Source organism: Leptopilina boulardi, unplaced genomic scaffold (genome assembly GCF_019393585.1).
Source record: "Leptopilina boulardi isolate dan_hultmark-lab unplaced genomic scaffold, ZJU_Lbou_2.1 LbouV2_208, whole genome shotgun sequence".
NCBI lineage: Eukaryota > Metazoa > Arthropoda > Insecta > Hymenoptera > Figitidae > Leptopilina > Leptopilina boulardi.
In genome coordinates this window covers 395,888-415,233 of record NW_026137761.1, presented here as the reverse complement: position 1 = coordinate 415,233, position 19,346 = coordinate 395,888, and the positions used below count along the sequence as shown (strand labels likewise).

General features: G+C 26.8%; 1 protein-coding gene across 11 annotated transcripts in view; it reads right to left on the bottom strand.

The window, feature by feature from the left end:
- Window positions 1-19,346, bottom strand: part of LOC127278580 (potassium voltage-gated channel protein eag) — a 1,151,741-nt gene that overhangs the window by 1,103,375 nt on the left and 29,020 nt on the right. For 9 of the 11 annotated variants that reach the window (XM_051300360.1, XM_051300361.1, XM_051300362.1 and 6 more), the window contains exon 3: window positions 17,029-18,017. In XM_051300360.1, coding sequence (XP_051156317.1) covers window positions 17,029-17,107 — 79 coding nt within the window. In that variant the 5' untranslated portion in view covers window positions 17,108-18,017. Of the gene's footprint in view, window positions 1-17,028; window positions 18,018-19,346 lie in introns of those variants that run through there. The other 2 variants (XM_051300365.1, XM_051300364.1) reach the window with 2 other exon arrangements.

Below are 19,346 nucleotides of genomic sequence, written 5' to 3'. Positions count from 1 at the left end.
GTTTGTTTTGTCGTCTTCGTGACGTCACTGGGCCAAGAATTTTCGTTTTTCACATTCTTTTTCAACAATTTTTGTTCAGATATGATTCAAAATTAGAATTTAAACATAAATTAAACATATGAATTAGAAAAAAATCTGAATTTTTTTTTTTTGCAACTTTTTGCAAAAAATATTTTTTTGCAAATTTTGCAACTTTTTGTTATTTTTCAGTAATTCACATGTAAAATGCATCCCAATTTCAAATCTCATCAAAAAATATTTATTTTTTTTAAAGTTATCGTTATTTCAAAATTTTTCACAAATCTTCTATTATATTAAAATGTTTGTTTTGTCGTCTTCGTGACGTCACTGGGCCAAGAATTTTCGTTTTTCACATTCTTTTTCAACAATTTTTGTTCAGATATGATTCAAAATTAGAATTTAAACATAAATTAAACATATGAATTAGAAAAAAATCTGAATTTTTTTTTTTGCAACTTTTTGCAAAAAATATTTTTTTGCAAATTTTGCAACTTTTTGTTATTTTTCAGTAATTCACATGTAAAATGCATCCCAATTTCAAATCTCATCAAAAAATTTTTTTTTTTCTTAAAGTTATCGTTATTTCAAAATTTTTCACAAATCTTCTATTATATTAAAATGTTTGTTTTGTCGTCTTCGTGACGTCACTGGGCCAAGAATTTTCGTTTTTCACATTCTTTTTCAACAATTTTTGTTCAGATATGATTCAAAATTAGAATTTAAACATAAATTAAACATATGAATTAGAAAAAAATCTGAATTTTTTTTTTTGCAACTTTTTGCAAAAAATATTTTTTTGCAAATTTTGCAACTTTTTGTTATTTTTCAGTAATTCACATGTAAAATGCATCCCAATTTCAAATCTCATCAAAAAATTTTTTTTTTTTTAAAGTTATCGTTATTTCAAAATTTTTCACAAATCTTCTATTATATTAAAATGTTTGTTTTGTCGTCTTCGTGACGTCACTGGGCCAAGAATTTTCGTTTTTCACATTCTTTTTCAACAATTTTTGTTCAGATATGATTCAAAATTAGAATTTAAACATAAATTAAACATATGAATTAGAAAAAAATCTGAATTTTTTTTTTTGCAACTTTTTGCAAAAAATATTTTTTTGCAACTTTTTGTTATTTTTCAGTAATTCACATGTAAAATGCATCCCAATTTCAAATCTCATCAAAAAATATTTATTTTTTTTAAAGTTATCGTTATTTCAAAATTTTTCACAAATCTTCTATTATATTAAAATGTTTGTTTTGTCGTCTTCGTGACGTCACTGGGCCAAGAATTTTCGTTTTTCACATTCTTTTTCAACAATTTTTGTTCAGATATGATTCAAAATTAGAATTTAAACATAAATTAAACATATGAATTAGAAAAAAATCTGAATTTTTTTTTTTGCAACTTTTTGCAAAAAATATTTTTTTGCAAATTTTGCAACTTTTTGTTATTTTTCAGTAATTCACATGTAAAATGCATCCCAATTTCAAATCTCATCAAAAAATTTTTTTTTTTTTAAAGTTATCGTTATTTCAAAATTTTTCACAAATCTTCTATTATATTAAAATGTTTGTTTTGTCGTCTTCGTGACGTCACTGGGCCAAGAATTTTCGTTTTTCACATTCTTTTTCAACAATTTTTGTTCAGATATGATTCAAAATTAGAATTTAAACATAAATTAAACATATGAATTAGAAAAAAATCTGAATTTTTTTTTTTGCAACTTTTTGCAAAAAATATTTTTTTGCAACTTTTTGTTATTTTTCAGTAATTCACATGTAAAATGCATCCCAATTTCAAATCTCATCAAAAAATTTTTTTTTTTTTTAAAGTTATCGTTATTTCAAAATTTTTCACAAATCTTCTATTATATTAAAATGTTTGTTTTGTCGTCTTCGTGACGTCACTGGGCCAAGAATTTTCGTTTTTCACATTCTTTTTCAACAATTTTTGTTCAGATATGATTCAAAATTAGAATTTAAACATAAATTAAACATATGAATTAGAAAAAAATCTGAATTTTTTTTTTTGCAACTTTTTGCAAAAAATATTTTTTTGCAACTTTTTGTTATTTTTCAGTAATTCACATGTAAAATGCATCCCAATTTCAAATCTCATCAAAAAATATTTATTTTTTTAAAGTTATCGTTATTTCAAAATTTTTCACAAATCTTCTATTATATTAAAATGTTTGTTTTGTCGTCTTCGTGACGTCACTGGGCCAAGAATTTTCGTTTTTCACATTCTTTTTCAACAATTTTTGTTCAGATATGATTCAAAATTAGAATTTAAACATAAATTAAACATATGAATTAGAAAAAAATCTGAATTTTTTTTTTTTGCAACTTTTTGCAAAAAATATTTTTTTGCAAATTTTGCAACTTTTTGTTATTTTTCAGTAATTCACATGTAAAATGCATCCCAATTTCAAATCTCATCAAAAAATATTTATTTTTTTTAAAGTTATCGTTATTTCAAAATTTTTCACAAATCTTCTATTATATTAAAATGTTTGTTTTGTCGTCTTCGTGACGTCACTGGGCCAAGAATTTTCGTTTTTCACATTCTTTTTCAACAATTTTTGTTCAGATATGATTCAAAATTAGAATTTAAACATAAATTAAACATATGAATTAGAAAAAAATCTGAATTTTTTTTTTTGCAACTTTTTGCAAAAAATATTTTTTTGCAAATTTTGCAACTTTTTGTTATTTTTCAGTAATTCACATGTAAAATGCATCCCAATTTCAAATCTCATCAAAAAATATTTATTTTTTTTAAAGTTATCGTTAATTAAATTTATATTTTTGATATCTAATAATTTCGATTTTGCGATATTCGAGGTACTTGATATCCCATGCGAATTGCATTATAACTTCTTTTTAATATATTTCTTTCCTCTGTAAAAGTAGTTCATATTTTATGTCTATTTTCATTTTGAACTTTCATCGAAATTGTAATAGGAAATAAAATTTTTAAAATTTGTTATATTTCAACCGTTTTATAGTCATAAAAAAAACTAAGGTAGAACAAAACACAAATCATTATATTGATAAAAATAGATTATTTATTTATGAAAAGTATTAAAGATTTCTTAAAAATATAAAACTTAAAATTAATAATAAATTTATTATAATATTAATTTAAAAAATAGAGTAAATACATATGAATGAACTGAAATAAGTAAATAATAATGAGTACAATTTCAACCGAGCGAGCGTTAGCGAGAGAGGATATGACGCTAGTTATATATAAAATGAGGCATTTTACGTGTAATATCCTGAGTTAAAAAATTGATTTTTCGAAAAAAGTGAAACTGGGGGAAATTGTTGTCCTACCTAATAGTTAAATATCCCCAAAAAAATTTTCGACTTTTTTGAAATTTTGGGGGAGATAGAGGGGGTCAATTTTATTAGTTTTCCCTGACACCGCCTACTATTTGAATTTTTTTTGTCTATAAATGTAATAAAAGAATTTTTGGCAGGTATGTTTTTTGAAGGTTTTTTCATGCTCTTTCCAATGGTGATTTTTTTAAAATTTTAAAATTTTAACCTTGATTTTCTATAATTAAACATAAATTTGCTATTTTCACTAAAATCGATGCGATTTTTTTTAAATAAATAATTGCAAACGAAAGCTGAGGTTTTTTCCGATCTGTATATAAATTTTCAGAATATCGATTTTTTTTGTACCAGTACGGTACTAGTACAATAAAAGTATGTCGTACTGTTAGAGTTATAAAATATGATTACTCGAAAAAAGTATAGTACTAGTACAATACCAGTACGTCGTACTTCTGAAATAAGAAGCACAACATACTCGTACGATACAAGTATAATACTGGTACGTCGTACTAGGAATCTTTCCTGGTAATGCCGACCCAATCTCAATTTCTTGACAATTGTCAAATTTGAACGCGTCACTGAAAACGGTGCAATAAATGTTGGTGAAAAAAGTGGTTTATGATGTAGCAAAAGAGTTTTAACGTTTGTAACTTGTGCTTCTGTACTTATATATTATATATTCGGTCTTGATCATATTGATATATTTTTAAATTCAATTGTGTGTTATTTCGTTATAGTTTTTCTTATACATATAACATATTTATAGGTTAGGATGTGATAATATGTTTTTCTTAACATCAAAGCAATTTTAAACATCAAGTTTAAAATTCTTTTGAAATAATGTTTAAATGTAAACAAATAATCAATTAATATTTTATAAAGTTAAGTAATTAAAATAATATAAAACACCGGATATTTTAAGATAAGTGAGAATACAAGTTACATATTTTATATAATATATGCAAAGACATATATCATATAAATAAAAAAAACAAGTTGTAAATTCAGATGTTCATTACATGAACATTTTGCTTCCTCTTTACGATCAGCAAAAAAAATTGCTTCCTCGTGGAGAAAGCAAAATTTTATTGCCAAAATGTGAATTTTTGATTTTTTAACTTTCATTAATTCTTTAAATTTACCTCAAATGTATACTTTATATATCGATCTATTCGTCTTGACGTAAGGAATACAATTATTTCATATATAAACTTCAATTTAAAAAATCATAAAATTTTATAGCCAAAATGTGCATTTTTGATTTTTTAACTTTCATTAATTTTTTAATTTTACCTCAAATGTATACTTTATATATATCGATCGATTCGTCTTGACGTAAGGAATACAATTTTATTATATATAACCTTAAATTTTTCTATTTAAAAATTTTTTCGATTAAAAAAAATTTTTTGGAAAAAAGACGATATAATTTTTTTTTGGGGTATTTTTCAAAATCCTTTGGTCAGATTTGAGATATTAATATCATAAATGAAACTACCAAATTTTATCTAAATCCATTAATTTATAGAGGTTACGCTGGGTTCATTTTTATTATTAATTGTTTATATAGATTTTTCTTTTTTTTCAGATTAAAAATTATGATTGTTATAAAAATTTTTATTGCAAATAAAAATTAAATAATTGTAAAGATGACATCAAAAAATAAAAATAATAATAAATTTATTATTATTAAATAACTTTAATAAAACATTTTTTATAAATTGAAAATAAATTTAAATTAAAAAGAATTTAAAAAATTTTAATTTAAATTATTATTTAAAAATTTTTTTTTCATTAAAAATATTTTTGAAACATTAACTTATTTATTCTTAAAAAATTTTATTGGAACATCTTTTTAGGAATTCTGGCTTATAAAGCAATAAACCTAAGAAAATTATTTATTTTAGGGGAATAAACATATACTATACTTTGAATTCTTGAATACTTGAATTCAATACTTTGAAATTTTACACAAGTTCCAATTTTCTTAAGTAAAAAAGCCAAGCGAAAGTGAAATTTGTAAAACGAAAAGTGAGGTTATGTTGACAAATTAAAGAAAGCTGCTTCCAACTTTCGAAAAAGGGCACTAAAACTCGGTAGCCTTAGCAAATTTTTTCTACATAATCGAGTATAAGATACTTACTTATTTATTATAAATGTTTTCTGTGGCACTATAATCATTTGAAACACGTGTGTTGACAGTTGATAGGTACGTTCTGCTGGTTAACAACACTTTCGAAAATCGGATCAAGTCGTAGAAGTTCGAGTAGGACACGAAGCCGCAAACAGACAGAACTTCGGTTAAATTCGTAATCTCTCGGGAAAATCCGTGACTTTTAATATAAAGTTTTACAAAATGTGAAATAAGTATCCGGATATATGAGAGATTCTTTTTCAATCGCCCCAGCCCAAAAAGTCAATGTTCTGGGAAAAATTTTTGACCCCTTTTTTTCAAAATCAACCCTTATTTTTCGATTTTCACCCCTTCGGGAATTTTTTTTTGTATTTTTTTTATTTTCATTGGAAAGCTGAGGATTATTCCCATAAGCTATGTAAATATGAAAGTGGGACAACAATAATTTTGTGAGAAACATAATATTAAATTAGGCGGTGCCTACCTAAATCCTCGAAGATGATCTTCAGGTGTACCCGTTATCGGCACCGCCTAATTTAATATTCTGTTTCTCACGAAATTATTGTTGTCCCATTTTCATATTTACATAGCTCATGGGAAAAAACCTCAGCTTTCCAATAAAAATTTAAAAAAAATACCCGAAGGGGTGAAAATCGAAAAATAAGGGTTGATTTTGAAAAAAAGGGGTCAAAAAATTTGTTTTTCAAATTTTATATACATTTTTGAAAAGTACGTGAAAAATGCATTAAAATTCATTATAGATAAATTAAAATCCATTAACTTTTGTCATAGTTATACGGATTTGAAAATGACAATGTTACCCTTAACGTCAAAACTTCAACCCCCTCTACTTTCTACAAATATTTTTTTAATGAGTTTATATTTTAGGGATTTATTACTATCATATAGGACAACAATTTACCAAAGTATGAAGCCAATCCCAGAACATTGACTTTTTGGGCTGGGGCGATTGAAAAAGAATCTCTCATATGTTATTTTTCTTACTATTTTGTGAAATTATTTATTATATTTCGTATTCTGTGAATTCATAAAGAAAATACTAATTTTTAAAATAAATATACTAATTCTTATTTCTTAAAATAATAGTTACTCTTAAATTCATTATATATTTTCATAAAAACTGTAATAGTAATCAATATAGGTGCACTTTTTCCCTAAATTGTAACATTTATATTAAACTCTAATATGAGTTTAATACTTAGTAGTATGAATTTTCTTTCAGTGTATATTTCAAAAATATTTTGTTGAATTTTTATTTGTTTAAGCAATTTATTGTTCATAATTTATAACTTTTTTAAATACATATAGACAGTAGCACAATTTTATAAATTTGTTACCTTCTCTTAGTAGTTATTAATTTAAAGGTTATAAATAAAATATAATATAAAATTAAATTTGCAACAACTATTATGTTTAATTGTTAAACAAAAAATTGTTCCTATTTATTAACATTTTTCATAATTTTCCTAGAAAAATGCAGTGTTTTTTCCTATTTTTGCAATTTATCAAACAAAATATAAAATTATAATAGTTATTAATTAACTTTTTTTGTAGTACACCTAGAAAGATGCAGTTTTTTCTTAATTTTGTAATTTATCAAGTAGAATAATATAAACTTGATAAATTGTAAAATTAGAAAAAAGCTGCATCTTTCTAGGTGCACTACAAAAAAAGTTAATATAAATAACAATAAATTGTTTAAACAATTAAACAATGCAATATAATGTTTTAAATCCATTATTTGACAACATAAAACACTTGCAGTGAAAGTTCTGGATGATTTCAATTATTTTTGTAAAATAGAATTAAAAAAATATACTGACAATTTATATAGACAAATCAAAAAAATATCTAATTAGGTTCGGTAGCCGCGGTCGTTAAAGCGTTCGTTAGGTCTCTTAGGCCATGCGTCTGGGGTTCGATTCCCGTAGGGTTCAAATTTTAATTCAACTCTCAGAGTTTAGTTTAAAACTTACAGGATATTCCTTTTAGAAAGTAAGTATTAATAGTGGTTAAAATTAATTTTTTAATTATTTATTATTTATTATTAAAACTGGTTCTAACTAGGCACCCAAGTTAGGACCAGGCTAAAATCGCATCACAAACCATTGTAGGACCAAGCTAGAATGCCAAACTTCGACCTAGTTAATAATAGGGCAAAATAGATAGGACCAAGCTAGGGCCAGTTTTCATTTTCTACACGGGAAATTCAAAAAAATGATTTAATATATAGATTTCAGTAATATAAAAACTTTATGAAGATTAATCGATTCGTTTTAATGCAAGAAATAAGTTTTTTTAAAAAACAAAATTAAATTTACAATGAAAAAAATTTTCTGAAAATTTTTGGAAATCCTTGTGTCAAATTTCAGGTATTAATGACTGCAATAAGCATACAACATTTCAGGATAATCCGTCAAAACGTTTCTGAGATAAATACACAATATTTTGTGACATACACATACACACATACATCTGGACATTTTCTCAGAACTTCATATATATTAATTCTATGTGAGAATGATTCCATATAACCTTTTTTTTGAAAAAATTGAAAATCGTCACTAATGTAAAGCTTCCACATGAGGAAGCAAAAATGACATTATGAAAATGACCCTATGAAATTTTGCGTTCAGACATGTTGTATAAGTGCCCAAAATATTGGTCCCAATGTCTGAAATTGGGCCCAACAGTTTTTGACAAACAAATAAATAAACTTTAAAAAATCTTATTTTTGGGGGCCCAATGTGAGACCCACAGTAAAAAAATTAGTTTCCATCCATTTCGTAATCGTTATGAAAATTTGTGCTTAGACTTGTGGTACAAATTCCAAAAATATTGGGCCCAATCCCAGACATTTGGCCCAATATTTTTGGCATTTGTACTACAAGTCTTAACCCAGAATTTCATAACGATTACGAAATGAATACTGGGAATGAGTGGGTTTTATTTAAGAAAACTAATTTCTTTACTGTGGGCCTCACAATGGGCCGTGGAATCTTATATTGGGCTCTGTGTCCAATTTGAAAATTAGCATTTATTTCTAATCCTGTGACCCCAAAAACCACAAAAATAAGATTTTTTAAAGTTTATTTACTTGTTTGTCAAAAATTGTTGGGCCCAATCTCAGACATTGGGATCAATATTTTGGGCACTTATACAACATGTCTGAACGCAGAATTTCAAAGGGATTACGAATTTGATACTGAAAATTAGTGGTCTTATTTAAGAAAACCACTTTTTTCATTGTATGGCCCAACATTGAGCCCCGGACCAATTTTTTGGTCTCAAATATGTAGATCTTTTTGTTTGGAACAACTTTTGTCTTGAACATTTTTTACGAAAATTCGAACTTTTCGAGATATTTGCAAGTTTCCATACTATATAATGGACGTGAAAACTAAGATGCGCGCGTTCCGTCGCGCCGCACGGGACGTTTTAATTTTTTTCTCGCAAAATTCTTGCTGTCCCATTATGAAAATTAGAGAAGTTATTCTTAACATCATAGGCAATAAGTAGAAAAAATTTTTTTAAAATCAAAGAGGTAGTTTTTTCAATAAATGAATTCAAAATTTCTTTTTGACTTTTTTCCGGGCAAAAAAAAATTTTTTTTTCATGAACTATTTTTTTCTTAAAATAGCATCTTTTTGTGAGAAATTTGAAAAGAAATTGATCTCATTTGGATAACAAGAAAAAAGTTACATAGTTTTTTTAAAAAAATGACATAAATTTTTAATTAGAGATATCTCAAAAAATTTTGAAAAATCGTTTGTGGGCTTTCATTCTGTACAAATAAAGGAACATATTCACAAGGTTTCAATAAAATTGCTCCAATCATCAAAAATTCTTGTGATCACATCCCATGGAATTGCTCAGTTATGTATTTTAATTTTATTAAAAAAATTTCCTGTCTTAAAAAAAATTCTTGAAAAACGCGTATTTTTTCATGTGGTGAAAGTGGTGTAACCCCTTAGTGTTAATTAAAAGTAAAATATTTTCTAAACAAATAAAGTTACCGTGATTCTGAACTTACCAATTCAAAGTTCTTATAATTCAGCATCCTACGAGCCCAATATGAAGTATTTTGGATTAGTGGATTGTTAATAAACAATTGTAATGCTGTCTTTAACTAGTCTACAGCGATATTATTATTTTTAGTAAAGGTCTACAATGACATAGTAATATTTGTAATAAATAATAAATGTGTGAAAATTTTTTATGCTTTGGCATTTTACGTGTAATGTCCTGAGTTAAAAAATTGATTTCTCGAAAAAAAGTAAAACTTGGGGAAATTGTTGTCTTACCTGATAGTAAAATATCCTAAAAAATTTTTTGACTTTTTTGAAATTTTTGGGGAGATGCAATAAAAAAAATTTTGAAAGATATATTTTTTGAAGGTTTTTTCATGCTCTTTCCAAGGGTGAATTCTGTTTTTTAAAATTTTTGAATTTTAACCTTGATTTTCTATAATTAAACATAAATTTACTATTTTCGCTAAAATCGGTCCGATTTTTTTAAAAATAAATAATTGCAAACGAGAGCTGAGGTTTTTTCCGAACTGTATATAAATTTTCAGAATGCCGATTTTTTTATTTTCGAGATATCAAATATCAAAGATTTTATGTCGGCGCGCGCCAGTGTAAACAGCTACCGCGGCACGGTTAAGAGTCGACCGCCTCGCCGCGCGCGCCCACATAAAATCTTTGATATTTAATATCTCGAAAATAAAAAAATCGGAATTCTGAAAATTTATATACAGTTCGGAAAAAACCTCAGCTTTCGTTTGCAATTATTTATTTAAACAAAAATCTGACCGATTTTAGTGAAAATAGTAAATTTATGTTTAATTATAGAAAATCAAGGTTAAAATTCAAAAATTTTAAAAAACAAAATTCACCATTGGAAAGAGCATGAAAAAACCTTCAAAAAATATACCTGTCAAAATTTTCTTTATTGCATCTCCCCAAAAATTTCAAAAAAGTCAAAAAATTTTTTAGGATATTTTACTATCAGGTAGGACAACAATTTCCCCAAGTTTTACTTTTTTTCTAGAAATCAATTTTTTAACTCAGGATATTACACGTAAAATGCCTCATATTCATTGTAAGTGACACTTCCTAACCACTGAAATATATATGTATACTGGAATAGGCACTCTACTTGCTGAGCACGGATCAAAGAGGAAGACAATACCAAGGGATTACTTTCTTGATGCAGCCCCCTTGAAAAGCTTGCTGGTATTAATCGCTATACAGTATACATACATGCATCAGTGTTTAGGGATACCTTCTCAAATGGAACGGGTCACAACCTGCTCGAAGTAGAAATATTCAAATTTTATTCGCTTTAATTCGACAGATGTTGAATATTTTCTATACTGAATAACATAATAGAAAGGTATTGAAAAAGAAAGGAAAAGCTATAATGATAATATTTTATTATTAAATTACATAATTTTATCTTCTTTCGTTACAAATTAATTGCATTTCTACCTTTTGTTACATTAACTTGTTTTTTTTAATTTCCCAAAAATTAAAAGAATGTTTGTATGTTCCCCCACTACCGGTCGTACTGTACCCCTCCGTTCAGTCAGACGGCAACTTTTTCGACTTTTTTTTACATTAAAAAAAAAATTTTAATACAATACATTTTTTTAGTATAAAATGTAGATCTTCTTCAGATTTATATTAGCCATGTGAAGTCTGATTCAGACATCTTGCTTTTTGGAAGTACTATTCGTTTGGTTGGATTACCCAAACTGTATGGCAGTAACAGTTCCATGTTAATTCAGTTATACGATATGACAGAAACAGCAAAAATTATGGCAGTAATAACGAAAAATTTCTTTCAGTGTAGGTCTCTCGGACCCAGACTATTTGCTTTTTCATCTACTTTCATTTAAGAAAATATTTTTTCAAAATCGTTATCAAATTGGATAATCTGATACTATAACGTACATTTTTTATGTAAAACTCTTTCTAATACATTATTTTATAGCTCTTATGTACGTAGTTGACTGAGCTGGGTCCCTCGGACACAGACAACTTTTCTTTTCATGTACTTCAATTAAAAAAAATATTATTATAAAATTTTTATCCATTAAGAGATGATGAACATATAATATATATTTTAACAATATGTAAGCGTTTTTTATGTACAACTCGGTGTATTACATTATATTGTACTTCTTGTATTCGTAATATTTAAAATTTTTAAAATTCGTCCACCATGTTGGATCCTTTATTTTGAATTTTGAAAAACGGACACCGGATTCTTCATCAGCGACCCCAAAAACCCCCGAGTAACTATTTCAATTCACTAATACTCAAATTAAATTAATTATTTCTTTTGTACTGTACACTCAAATACGACCTGTCGAAAAAAGTATCACGATGCGACTTTGTGGGCTATTTACGCACCCTAGAATGTCAAAAGATTAAATATTTTTTGCAATTATATATGAAAAATATTACAATTATAATTTAGAATTAAAATATTGAATATCCTGCTATTGAATCTTGTTTTTTATGAACTTCGGCACGTGAGGGTTAACCTTTTTGTACCACACGGAAAAAATAAGTTCGTCAATCATTAACAGAATAGTCTGTCACTTTGAGACGAATATAAAATCGTTTAAAGGTTAAAAGTATCTGTTTGTTACTATTTACAAAGAATTCATGAACCTTTAATGAACGTTCACTAAACTTTAGAAAACTGTTTGTTAAATTTTCTATGACTGGCAAAAAATGGTTAGACTGATAAATAACAAAAAAAAATTATTTTTTTTCACAATTATTAGTAATTTCAAACACTGATTGGCACAGAATGATAATACACTTTCTCGTTGCACAGTTCAATAGTTTTTACACTTTAAACCTACACACATTTACGAATTATGACGCATATAACCTAAACTTACATATATATGAGAGATTCTTTTTCAATCGCCCCAGCCCAAAAAGTCAATGTTCTGGGATTGGCTTCATACTTTGGTAAATTGTTGTCCTATATGAAAGTAATAAATCCCAAAAATATAAACTCATTAAAAAAATATTTGTAGAAAGTCGAGGGGGTTGAAGTTTTGACGTTAAGGGTAACATTGTCATTTTCAAATCCGTATAACTATGACAAAAAGTTAATGGATTTTAATTTATCTATAATGAATTTTAATGCATTTTTCACGTACTTTTCAAAAATGTATCTGAAAGTCACTGTTCTTATATACTACATGATGAGATTTTTCACCTCTTTCGAGAAAAGATTTTCCACTGAACATTACTTGTCAATTAGTCAGAAATATAAAAGAAAATTCATTTTTGTCGAGGTCAATTTTTAGGCAGATATTGACTGCAAATTATTTGTTGAATTTCATATTGACATTTTGCGTATATAGTGTATAGCAGAAACATATGGGCTGTAGCAGAACTTTGGAAGAAATGCGCAACGCATCTCTGCGCAGCTCGTCTGCCATAGTCATATAACGTTTCACAGACTTTTCACTAATGTTTCGTAAACGTTTACTAAAGTTGCGCACACTCGTATAGTATTCGATAAATTCTTTACTTTTAAAGAATTCAGTTAAAAATATTTGAAAGTTTAAATGACATTTAATAAATATTATGTATTTTTCAAACATCTATTCCTAATAGTTTAACATTAAATCAAAAATAACTGCTAACATACTGAATTCTAAAAATTCTATGACTCGTTTTCAATATTTCAACGATGTTTTTAAGTTATTGAAGAAAGTTAACTAAAATTCTACGGAAAAAGTGTCCCGTCTCAAAGTGACAGACTAGTCTCTTAATGATTGACGATCTTATTTTTTCCGTGCACCGGTACATATATGTACCACTTACAAAATTTAATGTAACTTTTTTTCGGGTAATTTTTTTCTATAATAAAGGGTCACTGCTACATGGAATAAATGATAAATTATACAATTCAACTATAATTGCAGTGCAAACATGTAGCAAATTTGGTGCCAGTATCAAAATGTCCTCTCACGACAAGGTAGTTAGTCAAGCTTGCCGTAAGAGGACATTTTGTTACTTGCACCAAACTTGCTACATGTTTGAACTGCAATCTGGCACAACTTGTAAGCTTTTGTGCTGACTGGGAAGAGGTATAACATTGATAATAAATAAAAAAAAGTTTAACAATTTAGTCATTTTATTGATATTTTAGACAACATTTTTAATAACATTTTAGTTTTTTATGTTTTCGTGCTCACTGATTACGAATCTGGAGTCAGATTTCAAAAATTCAAAATATGGCGGACATATTTTGAAGAATTTATATAAGTGTTTGGATTTGCTTTAAACTTAACACTCGGGGGTTTTTAAGAATCTACAGTCAGATTTCGAAAATTCAAAATGGATCCAATATGGCGGACGAGTTTTTCAAAAAATGCTTGAATTTGATTAAAAATGCATACTCGGGGTTTTTTAGGGTCACTTATTATGAATTCGGTGTCCGTTTTAAAAAAAATTCAAAATGTCGGATCAAATATTGCGAACAATTTTTTCAAAAAGTGCTTGGATTTGCCTAAAAATGGATATTTTTTTTTTACTAAAAATGTTATTATGTATTATTATTTTATTTTATACTTACTTAATTTATATATTGCTTACTAACGGGCCGTCCATAAATTACCTAATATGTTTTGGGAGAGGAGGAGTTTCGAGAAAATGTTATTATTTTTTACATGAGGAGGGGGGATCAATCGTAGTTGTTACGTATTATTTTTAAAAACTTTAATGCCTCTATAATATATAAATATACATATATATCATTGCGAACTCCCTGGCAACTTGCTGTGAATAGTAAAATATCCGCCCGGTGGCGAATTCGGAAAACGAACTCACTGAGAGCTTTAGATGCGAGTTTGATAAGAATTTAAAATGCGAATACGCAGAAAAGTTAAAATACGAATTTGATGAGAAATTTCTAAAAATATTTATTAATAGGGTCATTTGGGTAAATGGGGACAAAATCACTATTTTTCACAAAATACGTAAGTTTCTTCCTTTAAAACGTAATATTTGCAGGTTTATTTTTTTAAAGTTGTTATTTATATTCCTAGGATTAATTTTATGCAGCAGAAAAAAATTTAAATAAGCTTTAAACGCATGAAACTGACTGTCCCCATTTACCCCAAAATTTAGAAAATTTCATAAAATTTGGGGTAAATGGGGACAGCATAGTTTCCAAGAAAGTTTTAAGAAAAAAGTTTCCTTAAGTATATTACTGTATTAAGTGATAAAAAAACTTGAAAAAAATTTGTAGTAGATATATAATAGTTGAACCAATTGAAATTATTTTATTTTTTTTCATTTCAGTATTTTGTCTCGCATTTGAAAAAAACAGACTTAAAAATCATACCAAATTTTTTTCTTATTCCTTATGACTCCCATAACAGAAATTCACTTGAGTTTTTGATTTTTGTTAATTTGGTTAATAATGACAAGCTGTCCCCATTTACCCCAAAAATTTGAAAACTCAGGGTAAATGGGGACTGCTTGTCATTATTAACCAAATTGACAAAAATAAAAAATTCAAGTGAATTTCTGTTATAGGAGTCATAAGGAATAAGAAAAAAATTTAGTATGATTTTTAAGTCTGTTTTCTTTGAAATGCGAGACATTGACGTTGAACTTAATTTTAAAACTGTAAATTTAGCTTCAAAACCTCTTGTCTCCATTTACCCCAACTGACCCTATAAAGTTATTTTATATATTAATTAATTATTTTGCTTCCTCGTGAAAGAAGCTTTGCAGTCCTTTCGTTTATAAAATTTTTAGACATGGTGAAAACAAATTTTTCTCTATATAGAAACATGTTATATGAGATCCTGATCAACTGTCCGGATGTATTTATGTATGTGTGTGTGTGGATCATTTTTGTGAACACGATATCTTTAACAGGTTTTAATGGATTTAGGTAAAATTTGGTAGACTTATATATCACATTTATCTCTAAAAAATGAAGAGAAGATTTTTAAAAGTACCCCAAAAAAATTTTATCGTCTTTTTTCCAAAATTTTTTTTTTAATTGAAAAATTTTTTAAATAGAAAAATTTAAGGTAATGTATGATATAATAGTTTACCTTACGTCAAGTCGAATCGATTGGTATATATAATGTATAGATTTGATTGAAATTTAAAGAATTAATGAAAGTTAAAAAATCAACAATTCACATTTTAGCTGAAAAATGTTGTTTTCTTAAATTCATGTTTATATATGAAATAATTTTATTCCCTGCATTAAAACGAATTGGTTGATATATATAAAGTATAGATTTGATTTAAATTTTAAGAATTAATAAAAATTGAAAAATCGAAAATTTATATTTTAACTAAAAAATTTTGTGTTTTTTTAAATTCAAGTTAATACATAAAATAATTGTATTCCTTGCATTGAAACGAATCGATTCGTATATATGAAGTATATGTTACACCCAAAATGAATTAAAATTTTCTTAATTTTTCAAAAAATTTAATTAATTTAGAACAGTTTTCAACTCGAAATTTTTTAAATCAATCAATTGAATCGGAGAAATTCATAGCGTCCTCCACGAGGAAGCAAATTTTTTGCTTCACACAATGAGAAAGCAAAATGTTTACGAAATAAACATAAAGGACCCCCTCCTTGTTTATTTAATTATTATTATTCTATTATTTTAAATAAATTAAAAGTTACTATTATTTATTTAATATTTTCTCAAATTTAATCAATCTTCAAGTTAATAAATACAAAAATAAGATTTATAAATTTAGTAAAAATAAAAAAGAATTACTTCTTTATTTCATTGTTGCGTTGCTTCATATTTATCCTGAAGATTAATGGTGGAATTTTTTGAAATAAATTTAGAGGGACTATGATCTAAACTTATTTTACCATCATGCAAGCGACCTTCACGCTTGCAACTCACATGCGTCGCATATGATGCTGATTCTACACTGAATTAAAACTGCACGAGCGGTTTGCATTTGCGTTACGTTTTTTATATATATAGATATAGTTAAATATGGGGAGCGTCACGGAATAGCGGACCGCTCACTCATTTTTAGGTGAGTGTAGAATCAGCATAAAGACGCATCTTTTTGGTCTAGTAAGAACACGCTACGGGTCAATTGGCACACGTGCAAGCTACATTTCTGACACTGTGAGCCTATTTTGCTATCTGGGTAGGGATATAGCCTAGTCAAAAATCCTGCTTTTTATGAATTTGAGTAAAAAACCTAATTAAAACATTTGGATAGCTGCTCTAAGCAGTTAAATAGCAGTAGGAAAGCTATCAGGAAGAATGTTATATATGTTACCCAAATTATTAATTTTTTAAAATAATTGTTTAAAAATTCAAATCTCAATATGAGGGCTGTTACAGAGTAGTAATCACAAAATATTTTTTCAAGTCTATTAGATTATATAATGGCAATGGATGTATGGATAAAAGAAATTGTTTTCTTTCATAAATGTGAAAAAGATAAAAAGAAGTTACTTACGTTGACTGCTACTTCTTCGTATAATATTTTCCAGGAATGTATTTTGAGGGGCTACTAGGCCCCTTCGCCCCCCTGGCATGCTGCTTTCTTGCTTAAATGATATTTCTTGCTTGTACTCCAGTGTAAGTCAGGAGGATCAGATGTGATCAGCGTCAAACAAAATCAAGTATACATTTGGTTCATGTTCATTCTTTTTGAAACTCAATTTTCTTACATGTACTTAAGTACCACTTGCGACACAATGCACGTATTGCATAACCATTAAAATCTTCACTCAAAATTTGTCTCTCTTTTGCACATAAACTTAACTTTTGCACCATAGTGTTTTGCTTCATTTTTAATTGTCGATCAAAATAATTTGTTTTATTTTTCCGTTTATTTTTTTAAACACATTTCTCTTCTTCTACGTTTCGAATTTATCTCTTTTTATCATTTCTGACTATTTCAATGTTTTTCTGTTTAGCTTAGTGACCTTCTTTTGCTTGAGTTTATTCTAGTTTTAATAAGTTAAAAATATTTAACACTAACAGTTTATTTGTCATCTAAATATTAAACAGTTTAATAACATAATTTGAAAAAAGGAACTTGAATGTTCGAGCTTACAACTTTTAATTAGAAAAATATTCAGAGAGTTCTTTTTAAATGAAGCTTTAAAGAAGGCCCTGACAACGACTATAAGGACTTCAATCCTAGCCGTTGCGAGCTCTTCTTTTCTTATGTTAAGGGCAGCATCCTCCATATGCGATGCCTTTATCAGAAAAGATTCCATTTAACCACTATCTTTCCACTTACATGTATTTGTATCCCGAAGGCAATGGCGACAACATCGCAGATGCTTTACTTTCCACATCCTCTGAGTCCTCTTCATCTGCACACGTTCCCAAAGAAGACATCACCAGGTGAGTTTTTCTCACATTCTCACTGACGTCTCAAATATAAGCCATTATATTCGGTCAACCTCGATTCACCAAAGAACTGCTTATTTGACTCTGGAAAAAATTTAACCATTAAAATATTACATAATATTTATTTTTATTAATTTGGATTCAAAGCTTCAAAATATTTAAATATAGATTATATTTTGAAAATAACGGACTAGAAAAGGCCGATGTTTTTTAAAACAGTTTTAACCTTTTGAAACTTGTTATTTAAGGACTTTTAGGGCTGATATTAGATTCGTAGACGCGAACCCAAAAAACGCAAAGTAACAAGTTAAAAAAAATCTTTAAACAACTTTAAAAACATCTACTATTTAAAATTTTTTTAAATAATTAATTTCAGAATATCGAACCACTAAATCCAAGTAAACAACTAAAATAAGGTAAAATTTAATTTTAGTAAAAAACGATGGTAAATTCCGGCAAGAAACAGATACATTTTAGAAGATAAGTTCGTTGGAGATGGACATAGTTTTTTTAAGACCGTAAAAATGGAAAGTAGTTTGTATATTAATTTTTATTCCTAAGCAATCATTAAACATTTAATTATAAAAATAACTGTAAACAAGTTGTAAATTCAGATGTTCATTACATGAACATTTTAATTCCTCTTTACGATCAGCAAAAACATTTGCATCCTCGTAGAGAAAGCATTAACATTGAAATAAACATACAAAAATAATATAATAATATAAACATTTGAGAATACAAAATTTTTCAGCTAAAATGTGAATTTTTAATTTTCATTAATTCTTTAAATTTAAATTAAATGTATAATTTATATATACCAATCGATTCGTTTTAATGCAAGGAATAAAATTATTTCATATATGCCCTTGAATTTCAAAAATTACAAAATTTTATAGCTAAAATGTGATTTATTGATTTTTTAACTTTCCTTAATTCTTTAAATTTAAATCAAATCTATACTTTATATATACCAATCGATTTGTCTTGACGTAAGGAAGACGATTATATTATATTTTACCTTAAATTTTTGTATTTATAAATTTTTTCAATTAAAAAAAATTTTTTGAAAAAAGACGATAAAATTTTTTTGTTGGGTATTTTTTAAAATCCTTTCGTCCATTTTGAGATATTAATGTGATAAATAAGCCTACCAAATTTTACCTAAATCCATAAAAACCTGTTAAAGTTAACGGATTCACAAAAAAGGTTTCCACACATACACACACACATACATACATCCGGAAAATTGATCAGGATCTCATATAACATGTTTCTATATAGAGAAAAATTTGTTTTCGCTATTTTGAAAATTTTTATAAACGAAAGGACTACAAAACTTCCTCCACGAGGAAGCAATAAATATTTTTTGAACCAAGTAAACTGTAATTAAAGAAACAATTTTGGAATTTA